At 45.2% G+C, this 13326-nt stretch overlaps 1 protein-coding gene across 1 annotated transcript in view; it reads right to left on the bottom strand.

Annotated features, from left to right (window-relative positions):
• The window catches only part of LOC116958292 (uncharacterized), a 39231-nt gene that overhangs the window by 14984 nt on the left and 10921 nt on the right, over positions 1 to 13326 (bottom strand). Inside the window, exons 2-3 of the mRNA XM_076058471.1 lie at positions 5921 to 6034; positions 1372 to 1541 (exon numbers count right to left, since the gene is read on the bottom strand). Of these exons, the coding sequence (XP_075914586.1) occupies positions 1372 to 1541; positions 5921 to 6034 (284 nt within the window). The remainder of the gene's footprint in view (positions 1 to 1371; positions 1542 to 5920; positions 6035 to 13326) is intronic.

Below are 13326 nucleotides of genomic sequence, written 5' to 3'. Positions count from 1 at the left end.
AGGGTCCCATCGGTGAGCTCCTCCGGCAGGCAAGGCTGCGATGGCTGGGTCATGTAGCCCGCATGCCCAGCCACCGCATGCCGAAACAGCTTTTGTTTGGCCGGATTGAGGGGGCTAAGCGGGCGCGGCACGGGCTAGAGAAGAGATGGAGTGATGTGGTACAGGAGGACGTGGAGCTGAGTGGACTTGCCGATGACTGGTACCAGCGGTGTCAAGATCGGCCTCTGTGGAGGAGGCTCGTGAAGGATGCTACTGGGCAGTTGGAGGCAGTCGCCCTCCAACAACAACGGAGGGCGGAGGAGCGACGCTCACAACAGCGAGCGGAGCGCCGGGTGGCTAAAGCACAGCAGGTTGGCACAGTAGGGGGCACAGGTGGTGCATCAGCCAGTCATCTCAGTCAGTCGACCCGTGGCACCTGGGTCTGCCCCGTGACCTCCTGCCAGCGGGCGTTCGACACTTCACGTGGCCTCAGGGTGCACATAGCCTGGCACAAGCGTCGTGGTGACGTCACCGCCACTTAGTGGCGAATGGCGGTTGTTGTTGTTGTTGTATATGTATATATGTGTATGTATGTGTATGTATATATGTGTATGTATATATGTGTGTGTATGTATATATGTATGTGTATATGTGTGTGTATGTATATATATATGTGTGTGTGTATGTATATATGTGTGTATGTAAATGTGTGTGTGTATGTATATGTGTGTGTGTATGTATGTATATGTGTGTATGTGTATGTATGCGTGTGTATGTGTATGCGTGTATGTATATATGTATATATGTATGTGTATATGTGTGTGTGTATGTATATATATGTATATATGTGTGTGTATGTGTGTGTGTATGTATATATGTGTGTGTATGTATATGTGTGTGTATGTATATGTGTATGTATGTGTATGTATGTGTGTATGTATGTGTATGTATATGTGTGTGTGTGTATGTGTGTGTATATGTGTGTGTATGTATATATATATGTGTGTATGTATATATGTGTGTATGTAAATGTGTGTGTGTATGTATATGTGTGTGTGTATGTATGTATATGTGTGTATGTGTATGTATGCGTGTGTATGTGTATGCGTGTATGTATATATGTATATATGTATGTGTATATGTGTGTGTGTATGTATATATATGTATATATGTGTGTGTATGTGTGTGTGTATGTATATATGTGTGTGTATGTATATGTGTGTGTATGTATATGTGTATGTATGTGTATGTATGTGTGTATGTATGTGTATGTATATGTGTGTGTGTGTATGTGTGTGTATGTGTGTGTGTATGTATATGTATGTATATGTGTGTGTGTATGTATATATGTGTGTATATATATATGTATGTGTGTATGCGCGCGTGCCATACGCGTTCAGGTCCACGTCGAAGCTCTGCACCCTGGGCTTGTCGCCGCTCTTGTCTGGGTCCCAGCGGTAGATGCTGAACTTCTTGATGCGGGGCGTCGGAGGCGGTGGTGAAGGCGGCTGCGGGGAGGCCCCCACGGAAGCCGCGGCGGCCGCGGTGGCCGGGCGAGTCGACTGCAGAGACGCAAAGGCACAGGCAAAGGTGTCCCAGCGACCCCGTGTAGCCCCGCGTCGGGGTGGCAAGCAGCGTTGGCAGTGAAGGCCGGGCACTTGTACTCGCTCAGCCACTCACCGACTCGCTCAATCACTCGCCGACTCGCTCAGCCACTCACCGACTCGCTCAACCACTCACCGACTCGCTCAACCACTCACCGACTCGCTCAACCACTCACCGACTCGCTCAACCACTCACCGACTCGCTCAACCACTCACCGACTCACTCAACCACTCACTGACTCACTCAACCACTCACTGACTCACTCAACCACTCACTGACTCACTCAACCACTCACCGACTCACTCAGCCACTCACTGACTCACTCAACCACTCACTGACTCACTCATCTATACACACTTATACTCGCTCAGCCACTCACTGACTCGCTCAGCCACTCACTGACTCACTCAACCACTCACTGACTCACTCATCTATACACACTTATACTCGCTCAGCCACTCACTGACTCACTCAACCACTCACTGACTCACTCAACCACTCACTGACTCACTCATCTATACACACTTATACTCACTCAACCACTCACTGACTCACTCATGTATACACACTTATACTCACTCAACCACTCACTGACTCACTCATCTATACACACTTATACTCACTCAACCACTCACTCAACCACTCACTGACTCACTCAACCACTCACTGACTCACTCATCTATACACACTTATACTCACTCAACCACTCACTGACTCACTCATCTATACACACTTATACTCACTCAACCACTCACTAACTCACTCATCTATACACACTTATACTCACTCAACCACTCACTGACTCACTCATCTATACACACTTATACTCACTCAACCACTCACTGACTCACTCATCTATACACACTTATACTCACTCAACCACTCACTGACTCACTCATCTATACACACTTATACTCACTCAACCACTCAGACTCACTCATCTATACACACTTATACTCACTCAACCACTCACTGACTCACTCATCTATACACACTTATACTCACTCAACCACTCACTGACTCACTCATCTATACACACTTATACTCACTCAACCACTCACTGACTCACACACACTTATACTCACTGACATACTCACTGACGCACTCACTGATGCACTCACTTATACACACTTTCACTCACTCAACCACTCACTGACTCACTTAACCACTCACCAATTCACTCACTGACTCACTCATCTATACACACTTATACTCACTCAACCACTCACTGACTCACTCATCTATACACACTTATACTCACTCAACCACTCACTGACTCACTCATCTATACACACTTATACTCACTCAACCACTCAGACTCACTCATCTATACACACTTATACTCACTCAACCACTCACTGACTCACTCATCTATACACACTTATACTCACTCAACCACTCACTGACTCACTCATCTATACACACTTATACTCACTCAACCACTCACTGACTCACACACACTTATACTCACTGACATACTCACTGACGCACTCACTGATGCACTCACTTATACACACTTTCACTCACTCAACCACTCACTGACTCACTTAACCACTCACCAATTCACTCACTGACTCACTCATTTACACACCCTCATACTCACTCAACCGCTCACTCACTTTCACTCACTCAACCACTCACTGACTCACTCAACCACTCACTGACTCACTCATCTATACACACTTATACTCACTCAACCACTCACTGACTCACTCATCTATACACACTTATACTCACTCAACCACTCACTGACTCACACACACTTATACTCACTGACGCACTCACTGATGCACTCACTTATACACACTTTCACTCACTCAACCACTCACTGACTCACTTAACCACTCACCAATTCACTCACTGACTCACTCATTTACACACCCTCATACTCACTCAACCGCTCACTCACTTTCACTCACTCAACCACTCACTGACGCACTCAACCACTCACCAGTTCACTCACTGACTCACACATGTATACACCCTCACACTCACTCAACCACTTACTGACTCACTCACTTATACACACTTTCACTCAACCACTCACCAGTTCACTCACTGACTCACTCATTTATACACCCTCATACTCACTCAACCACTCACTTATACACACTTTCACTCACCCAACCACTCACTCACTTATACACCTTTATACTCACTCAACCACTCACTTACTGATACACACTTTCACTCACTCAACCACTCACTGACGCACTCACTGACTCACTCAACCACTCACTGACTCACTCACTCAACCACTCACTGACTCACCCACTCACCCAACCACTCGCACACGGATACAGGCAAAAGGTCCACCGTGTAGCCTCTAACACTGTTGGGGCAAGCGCTGCTATCAGCGAGTAACAGCAGCGCCTGTGAAGGCCGGACACTATAGCGCACACACACACACAGAGGGGGTGGGTGGGTGGTGTGGCAAGCACCATTACGCCACGCACATGCCCAGCCGTCTTTGTCTCCCCCAGTGCCGAAGTTCTCGACACACCATGGGGGTACCAGGTGTCACTCATTTGGGCTCGTAAGTCACTGCTGGGACGCGGAAGGTCAAATTACTCCCGCAATGCCGAGCGTCCTCATATGAACTGGTAGGGTGACACGGGGGTAGGCGGTGTTTCACGATGGCCGTGTCGGCGACTTTGAGATCCTGGGTTCAAGCCCTGGGTCTGGGTGTCTCTCTCTCTCTCTCTCAGGGGGTTCACAATTACCGTGTCGGAGACACTGAGAACCTGGGTTCGAGCCCTGGGTCTGGGCATCTCTCTCTGTATATATAAACATTATACCATACCAACACTAAGGTATACAATAACCTCGTAACATTCCAACACCAAGTTATACAATAACCTTGTAACATACTAATATTGTAAAGATAGCAACATTACGTTATAGAGATGTAACATAAAATAACTACGTTATATAGACACACAACCTTAGTCGAGTGAAACATTAAGTTATAGACATAACCTCGTAACGCACAATCACTACGTTATATAGACAATCTTAGTCTTGTTAAACATTAAGTTTGTATGTCTATATAACGTGGTGATTATGTTATAAAGTTATGTCTCTATAACGTAACGTTTGCCTAGTGAACGTTAAGTTAGAGACGTAACACACAATCACGACGTTATATAGACACAATCTTAGTCGAGTTAAACATTACGTTTGTATGTCTATATAACGTGGTGATTATGTTATAAAGTTACGCCTCTATAACGTTAACGCCTGCCTAGTGAACGTTAAGTTACAGAGACGTAACGCACAATCACTACGTTATATAGACAATCTTAGTCGAGTTAAAGATTACGTTTGTGTGTTTATATAACGTGGTGATTATGTTATAAAGTTACGTCTATATAACGTAACGTCTGCCTAGTGAACGTTAAGTTACAGAGACGTAACGCACAATCACTACGTTATATAGACAATCTTAGTCTAGTTAAACATTACGTTTGTGTGTTTATATAACGTGGTGATTATGTTATAAAGTCACGCCTCTATAACGTTAACGCCTGCCTAGTGAACGTTAAGTTACAGAGACGTAACGCACAATCACTACGTTATATAGACACAATCTTAGTCTAGTTAAACATTACGTTTGTGTGTTTATAAAACGTGGTGATTGTGTTATAAAGTCACGCCTCTATAACGTTAACGCCTGCCTAGTGAACGTTAAGTTACAGAGACGTAACGCACAATCACTACGTTATATAGACACAATCTTAGTCTAGTTAAACATTACGTTTGTGTGTTTATATAACGTGGTGATTATGTTATAAAGTTATGTCTCTATAACGTAACGTTTGCCTAGTGAACGTTAAGTTACAGAGACGCAACCTTGTGTAACCATTACGACATTAACTAACAGAGACTTTTCACTCTTTGATTTTTTTCGGTAAAGTCACGAAGGTAGAAACTAAAATAATATTTTCTTTGATTCTTTCGGTAAAGTCACCAACACGTAGAATGAGAATAAAAATAATAAATTGATAAAATAAAATAACACAATAATATTCTCACGACGTTTCGGCCACAACACAAGCGGCCTTCATCAGGTGAAGGGGACGAGACGAAAGCTTTAAATCGAAATAAAATAATATTTTCGAAAGAACCAAACGGTTTGGATTCCCGGCAGCCAACGAAAGCTTAAAATCACATTCTAGATTTAAAGTTAAAATCATAACCAGACACTCGGCTATCACCGCCAATGCTGAGCCAATGGGGGCCTAGTCTCAAAGGTCGCGGAAGCTTTAAGGCCACCACCCCCACCAAATCAACCACGGAGATTTAAAAACAAAATAAACCCCCGAGAATCGCCTACCTCTCGTTCCTCCTCCTCCTCCTCACCTGGAGGTTGAATGCCGACGAAGTTTTCCCTCCGCGAAGTCCCGAGCGGAGCGACCACCCACAGACCCTCAAGGACGCCGCCATCTTTCTAAAATCGGAGTCGAAGCTCACGCGAGACGGCGCCTCCTCATTGGCTGCACGGGCAGTGACGTCACCGCCCCCGCCGGAGACGCGGCCCTCCCCATTGGCTGTTGATTTCTTAACAGCGATAGGTATGGGACGTGGCGGCTACATCAGATAACGTACAGCGGATTGGGGGGACGACGATGTGACTAGACGCGACCTCCCCCCATTGGCTGTTGATTTCTTAACAGCGATAGGTATGGGACGTGGCGGCTATATCAGATAACGTACAGCGGATGGGGCGATGTGATTATACGCAACCTCCCCCCCCCCCATTGGCTGTTGATTTTATAACAGCGATATGTATAGGGCGTGGGTGGCTGTTAGATTACCTACAGTGGATAGGCAGTTACTCAGCAGCTGATGTGGCCCCTCCCATTGGCTGTTCGCCGGAACATAACATTTAATTTCGTAACAGCGATAAGTATAGGGCGTGAGGAGGATATTAGATTACGTACATCGGATGGGTAGCTACTCAACAGACGACGTGACAAGTCGCTGTTGATTTCCTAACAGTGATAAGTACCAGGGCGTGGGGTGGCTGCTGGATTACCTACAGCGGATAGGCAGTTTCTCAACAGCTGATGTAACTAGACCGCCACTCCCATTCGCTGGTCACCGTGACATTTAATTTTATTTCACAACATTGATAGGTATAGGGGGTGTAAAGACTATTAGATTTCGTACAGCGGATCGGTAGCTACGCGAAGGCTGATGTAATCAGACTCCCCTTGCAGACTGCCCTGCAATAATTATATTTTTTATTTAATAACGACACTCAGTTCAATTTATTATGTAGAGCACTCGAGATCTGACTGGATGTAAGCCCAGTGGCGTAGTCCATTCGATCGATCAGAATCATAAATATGTATCACTGCAGAAAGGAATCCGAAGAGCTATAAAGCTCTTTTCTGTCACAGATGTTCCGGTTAAGGAGGAACAGGGGGTGGTCACAACGTCAACACAACAACATACGCGAACGCACGATAGTGCAAAGTATAGGGAATGTAAACAAATCACTAAAGTCACGTAGAAGGGAAACAATAAAATAATAAAAATATAAAACAATAAAATTCTCACGACGTTTCGACTGCAACACAAGCAATCATCATCAGGTGTAAAAACCACAACAATACATTTTTTTAAAAAAAAGTGGCGGTTATTTGTTGTGGTTTCCACAACTGATGATGATTGCTTGTGTTGCAGTCGAAAGGTCGTGAGAATTATATTGTTTTATATTTTTATTATTTTATTGTTTCCCTTCTTAACGTGGTGGTGACTTTACCGAAAGAACCAAGAATATGAATCCCTGCAGTCACGAAAGCTTTAAATCAAAAATCACTCAACTATAAACTATTTTTATTTTTCGATTTAAAGCTTTCGTGAATGCAGGGATTCATATTCTTGGTTCTTTCGGTAAAGTCACCACCACGTAGAAGGGAAACAATAAAATAATAAAAATATAAAACAATATAAAATTCCCACGACGTTTCGGCCACAACGCAAGCAGCCGTCCTCAGGTGAAGAAACAGAGCTGTCGGAAAGACAGCATCTTATTATTTCCCTTCTACGTGACTTTACCGAAAGAACCAAGAATATTTTTATTTCACCAGCTAATGCCTCATTGAAGCTACTGTGTCTCTTAGTCACAAGCGGCCTGGCCATCACAAACTAAACTATTAAACTATAAACTATTTTTATTTCACCAGCTGCTGTCTCTCTTAGTCACAAGCGGCCTGACCATCACAAACGAAACTATTAAACTATAAAACTATTTTTATTTCACTAGCTACCGTGTGTCTCTTAGTCACAAGCGGCCTGGCCATCACAAACTAAACTATAAACTGTTTTTTTATTTCACCAGCTAATGCCCCATTGAAGCTACTGTGTGTCTCTTAGTCACAAGCGGCCTGGCCATCACAAACTAAACTATTAAACTATAAACTATTTTTATTTCACCAGCTACTGTGTGTCTCTTTGTCACAAGCGGCCTGACCATCACAAACTAAACTATTAAACTATAAATTATTTTTTATTTCACCAGCTACTGTATCTCTCTTAGTCACAAGCGGCCTGGCCATCACAAACTAAACTATTAAACTATAAAACTATTTATTTCACTAGCTACCGTGTGTCTCTTAGTCACAAGCGGCCTGGCCAACACAAACTAAACTATTAAACTATAAAACTATTTTTATTTCACCAGCTAATGCCCCATTGAAGCTACTGTGTGTCTCTTAGTCACAAGCGGCCTGGTCATCACAAACTAAACTATTAAACTATAAAACTATTTTTATTTCACAAGCTACTGTGTGTCTCTTTGTCACAAGCGGCCTGGCCATAACAAACTAAACTATTAAACTATTTTTATTTCACCAGCTACTGTGTGTCTCTTAGTCACAAGCGGCCTGGTCATCACAAACTAAACTATTAAACTATAAAACTATTTTTATTTCACTAGCTACCGTGTGTCTCTTAGTCACAAGCGGCCTGGCCATCACAAACTAAACTATGAAACTATAAAACTATTTTTATTTCACCAGCTACTGTGTCTCTTAGTCACAAGCGGCCTGACCATCACAAACTAAACTATTAAACTATAAACTATTTTTATTTCACCAGCTACTGTGTCGCTTAGTCACAAGCGGCCTGACCATCACAAACTAAACTATTAAACTATAAACTATTTTTATTTCACCAGCTACCGTGTGTCTCTTAGTCACAAGCGGCCTGGCCATCACAAACTAAACTATTAAACTATTTTTATTTCACCAGCTACTGTGTGTCTCTTTGTCACAAGCGGCCTGGCCATCACAAACTAAACTATTAAACTATAAAACTATTTTTATTTCACCAGCTACTGTGTGTCTCTTAGTCACAAGCGGCCTGGTCATCACAAACTAAACTATAAAACTATTTTTATTTCACTAGCTACTGTGTGTCTCTTTGTCACAAGCGGCCTGGCCATAACAAACTAAACTATTAAACTATAAAACTATTTTTATTTCACCAGCTAATGCCCCATTGAAGCTACCTTGTCTCTCTTAGTCACAAGCGGCCTGGCCATCACAAACTAAACTATAAACTATTTTTATTTCACTAGCTAATGCCCCATTGAAGCTACTGTGTGTCTCTTAGTCACAAGCGGCCTGGCCATCACAAACTAAACTATTAAACTATAAACTATTGTTTTATTTTACCAGCTAATGCCCCATTGAAGCTACCGTGTGTCTCTTTTTCAGACTCAGACTCTGTTCAATTTATCCCTGCGGGAGGAATCCTCACAGCTAAAAAAAAGCTCATTTATCACCCGATGTTCCAGTAGAGGGCCACACGGGGTAAGGACGTGACGCCAAACAGTTACGAAAATACGTGAGCGTCGTGCAAAGTACAGGAAAGGTCAAATAAATAACCCAGAACACTTACAAGTTTACACCACGAAACCATCCCCTGCCACACATCCAGGCAGGCATACCAGGTGTGTCTGACCCGTCCCATGCTGGACATTTGTAGACAAACACAAAGCTCCAAACATTAGCTTTGTAAGCCGTCTGGCTACCATGAGAGATTCGTTCATGAGGCTATCCACATATACAAGCACAGAGACAATTTCAACCGAGAAGATGGATTCTGGCTTAGCAATCATTGGAAAGATTTGATAAACCATTTCAGGTCTTAATTGATTGTTCACGCACGCTTACGGTGGCTTTCAGACAGTACACATTAATTTTTCGTCTCCCCCCTCCTCTTTTCAGAACATAGATGGACTAGTCCTTGTAAATAAACTGCCAAATCGCTGCGCGTGGCGCTGACGTTTTTTTTTAATAAATAAATAAGTACACCGTTTTAAAATAAATAATTTTATGCGAACCGACACACCTGATGACGACCGTTTGTGTTATGGTCGAAACGTCGTGAGAAATGTTTATTGTTTTATATATATATTTTATTATTTTATTGTTTCCCTTCAACGTGACTTTACCGAAAGAGCTAAGGATATAAAAGGTTTAGCAGTTTAACACGTAGGCTTTCGCGACCAATATTATTCATAATAAAGGTGTTTTGGGTTAGATCGCGTTATTTATAAATGTGTCGTAACCCTCCACCACCCGACACGGCCAATCAGAAAAAAAAGTGTCACGTTGACAAAAGACAAATAATTCACTACTTCAGCCCACCGGTGTGTTGAAGAGTGAATCCACAACATTTACAGTTTGAGTACGACGTTTCGCTGGTAAATAATATGAATGCACATTACAATTCCTTATAGGGGAAACACATACCAATTAACGGATTACTAACATAGCATATAATCACTAACACACATTACAACTAATTACTAATCTACAACTCATAACTAATCATAACCAATGACTGATTACTAATCGATTATATAATTGCAATACCCCCACCCCCTCCTCCGCCTCTAATCACTGCACCTGATATGAGTTAAATGATGAGGTCACCCTATTTTAAAACCGGGAGCAAGCGAGGGCTTTACCATTCTGGCGAATTGCCCGATGATGCTGGATGCATTTACCAGCGAAACGTACTCAAACTGTAAATGTTGTGGACTAAAGTAGCGAACTATTTTTGTCTTTTGTCAACGTGACGCTTTTTTGTTGTTGCTGATTGGCCGTGTCGGGTGGTGGAGGGTTACGACACATTTATAAATAACGCGATCTAACCCAAAAAAAAAACCTTTATTATGAAAGGCTTAGCAGCTCATCGGATGTCTCCAGGATGTAATAAAGATTGTGATTCTGCACTTAATTATTAATTAACTGCTATCCTAATTTGAAGCTTTCGTAACTGCAGGAATCCTTTCGGTGAAGTCATCACCGCGGGTAGGAATATAACAAAAAGATCGCGAAGTTTCGATCGCAACGCAAGCGATCGTCATCAGGTGGGACAACCACAGCAAGGGAAAAAAAAAACCTGGTAAAGTAGGCGAGAGATCTGCCTCGGCAGTAGGGGGGGGGGGGGGGCGGGGGGGCGCGGGAAGGAAGCGGGGCAGAAAGTGGCCTCCCGCGGTAGCCCCGGGATCACTGGAGTGAAGTGGTCCACCACCACCACCACAGTGGTAGCCCCAGGTCACTGGAGTGAAGTGGACCACCACCACAGTACCTGGGTCACTGTAGTAAAGTAGACCACCACAGCAGTACCTGGGTCACTGGAGTAAAGTGGATCACCACGGTAACACCTGGGTCACTGTAGTAGAGTGGATCACTAAAGCGGTAGCCCTGGGTCACTGTAGTAAAGTGGTCCACCACCACAGTACCCGGGTCACTGTAGTGAAGTGGACCACCACCACAGCGGTAGCCCCAGGTCACTGGAGTGAAGTGGTCCACCACCACCACGTTGGCAGCCCCAGGTCACTGGAGTGAAGTGGTCCACCACATTGGTAGCCCCAGGTCACTGGAGTGAAGTGGACCACCACGTCAACACCCAGGTCACTGTAGTAAAGTGAACCACCATCACAGTAGCACCTGGGTCACTGTGGTAAAGTGTACCACCTTACCACAGTACCTGGGTCACTGTGGTAAAGTGGACCACCACGTCAACACCCAGGTCACTGTAGTGAAGTGGACAACCACCACAGTGGTAGCCCCAGGTCACTGGAGTGAAGTGCACCACCACCACAGCGGTAGCCCCAGGTCACTGTAGTAAAGTGGACCACTACCACATTGGTAGCCCCAGGTCACTGGAGTGAAGTGGACCACCACCACAGTGGTAGCCCCAGGTCACTGGAGTGAAGTGGACCACCACCACAGTGGTAGCCCCAGGTCACTGGAGTGAAGTGGACCACCACCACCACAGTGGTAGCCCCGGGTCACTGTAGTAAAGTGGACCACCACAGCGGTACCTGGGTCACTGTAGTAAAGTAGACCACCACAGCAGTACCTGGGTCACTGTGGTAAAGTGGACCACCACCACAGTAGTACCTGGGTCACTGTGGTAAAGTGGACCACCACGTCAACACCCAGGTCACTGTGGTAAAGTGGATCACCACCACCACAGTACCACCCGGGGTCACTGTGGTAAAGTGGACCACCACCACGTCAACACCCGGGTCACTGTAGTAAAGTGGACCACCACCACAGTACCGGGGTCACTGTAGTAAGTGGACCACCGAGTCAACACCCAGGCCACTGTAGTAAAGTGAACCACCACCACAGTACTACCTGGGTCACTGTAGTAAAATGGACCACCACGTCAACACCCGGGTCACTGTAGTGAAGTGGACCACCACCACAGCAGTACCTGGGTCACTGTGGTAAAGTGGACCACCTTACCACAGTACCTGGGTCACTGTGGTAAAGTGGACCACCACGTCAACACCCGGGTCACTGTGGTAAAGTGGACTACCACCACAGCAGTCCCTGGGTCACTGTGGTAAAGTGGACCACCACCACCACAGCAGTCCCTGGGTCACTGTGGTAAAGTGGACCACCTTACCACAGTACCTGGGTCACTGTGGTAAAGTGGACCACCACGTCAACACCCAGGTCACTGTGGTAAAGTGGTCCACCACAGTACTACCTGGGTCACTGTAGTAAAGTGGACCACCACCACCACCACAGTACCCGGGTCACTGTGGTAAAGTGGACCACCACCACCACGGTAGTCCCTGGGTCACTGTGGTAAAGTGGTCCACCACCACCACCACCACAGTACCCAGGTCACTGTAGTAAAGTGGTCCACCACCACAGTAGTACCTGGGTCACTGTAGTAAGGTGGACCACCATCACCACAGTAGTACCTGGGTCACTGTGGTAAAGTGGACTACCACCACGGTAGTCCCTGGGTCACTGTGGTAAAGTGGACCACCACCACCACCACAGTCCCTGGGTCACTGTGGTAAAGTGGACCACCACCACCACCACAGTCCCTGGGTCACTGTAGTAACGTGGACCACCACAGCGGTACCTGGGTCACTGTAGTAAAGTGGACCACCACAGCGGTACCTGGGTCACTGTAGTAAAGTAGACCACCACCACAGTACCTGGGTCACTGTGGTAAAGTGGACCACCACCACAGTAGTACCTGGGTCACTGTGGTAAAGTGGACCACCACCACAGTAGTACCTGGGTCACTGTGGTAAAGTGGACCACCACGTCAACACCCAGGTCACTGTGGTAAAGTGGATCACCACCACCACAGTACCACCCGGGGTCACTGTGGTAAAGTGGACCACCACCACGTCAACACCCGGGTCACTGTAGTAAAGTGGACCACCACCACAGTACCTGGGTC

Source organism: Petromyzon marinus (assembly GCF_048934315.1).
Source record: "Petromyzon marinus isolate PM22_M1 ecotype Great Lakes invasive population chromosome 75 unlocalized genomic scaffold, UKy_Petmar_22M1.pri1.0 chr75_unloc.3, whole genome shotgun sequence".
NCBI lineage: Eukaryota > Metazoa > Chordata > Hyperoartia > Petromyzontiformes > Petromyzontidae > Petromyzon > Petromyzon marinus.
The sequence above is the reverse complement of the archived record's forward strand: the minus strand, read 5'-3'. Positions and strand labels throughout refer to the sequence as shown.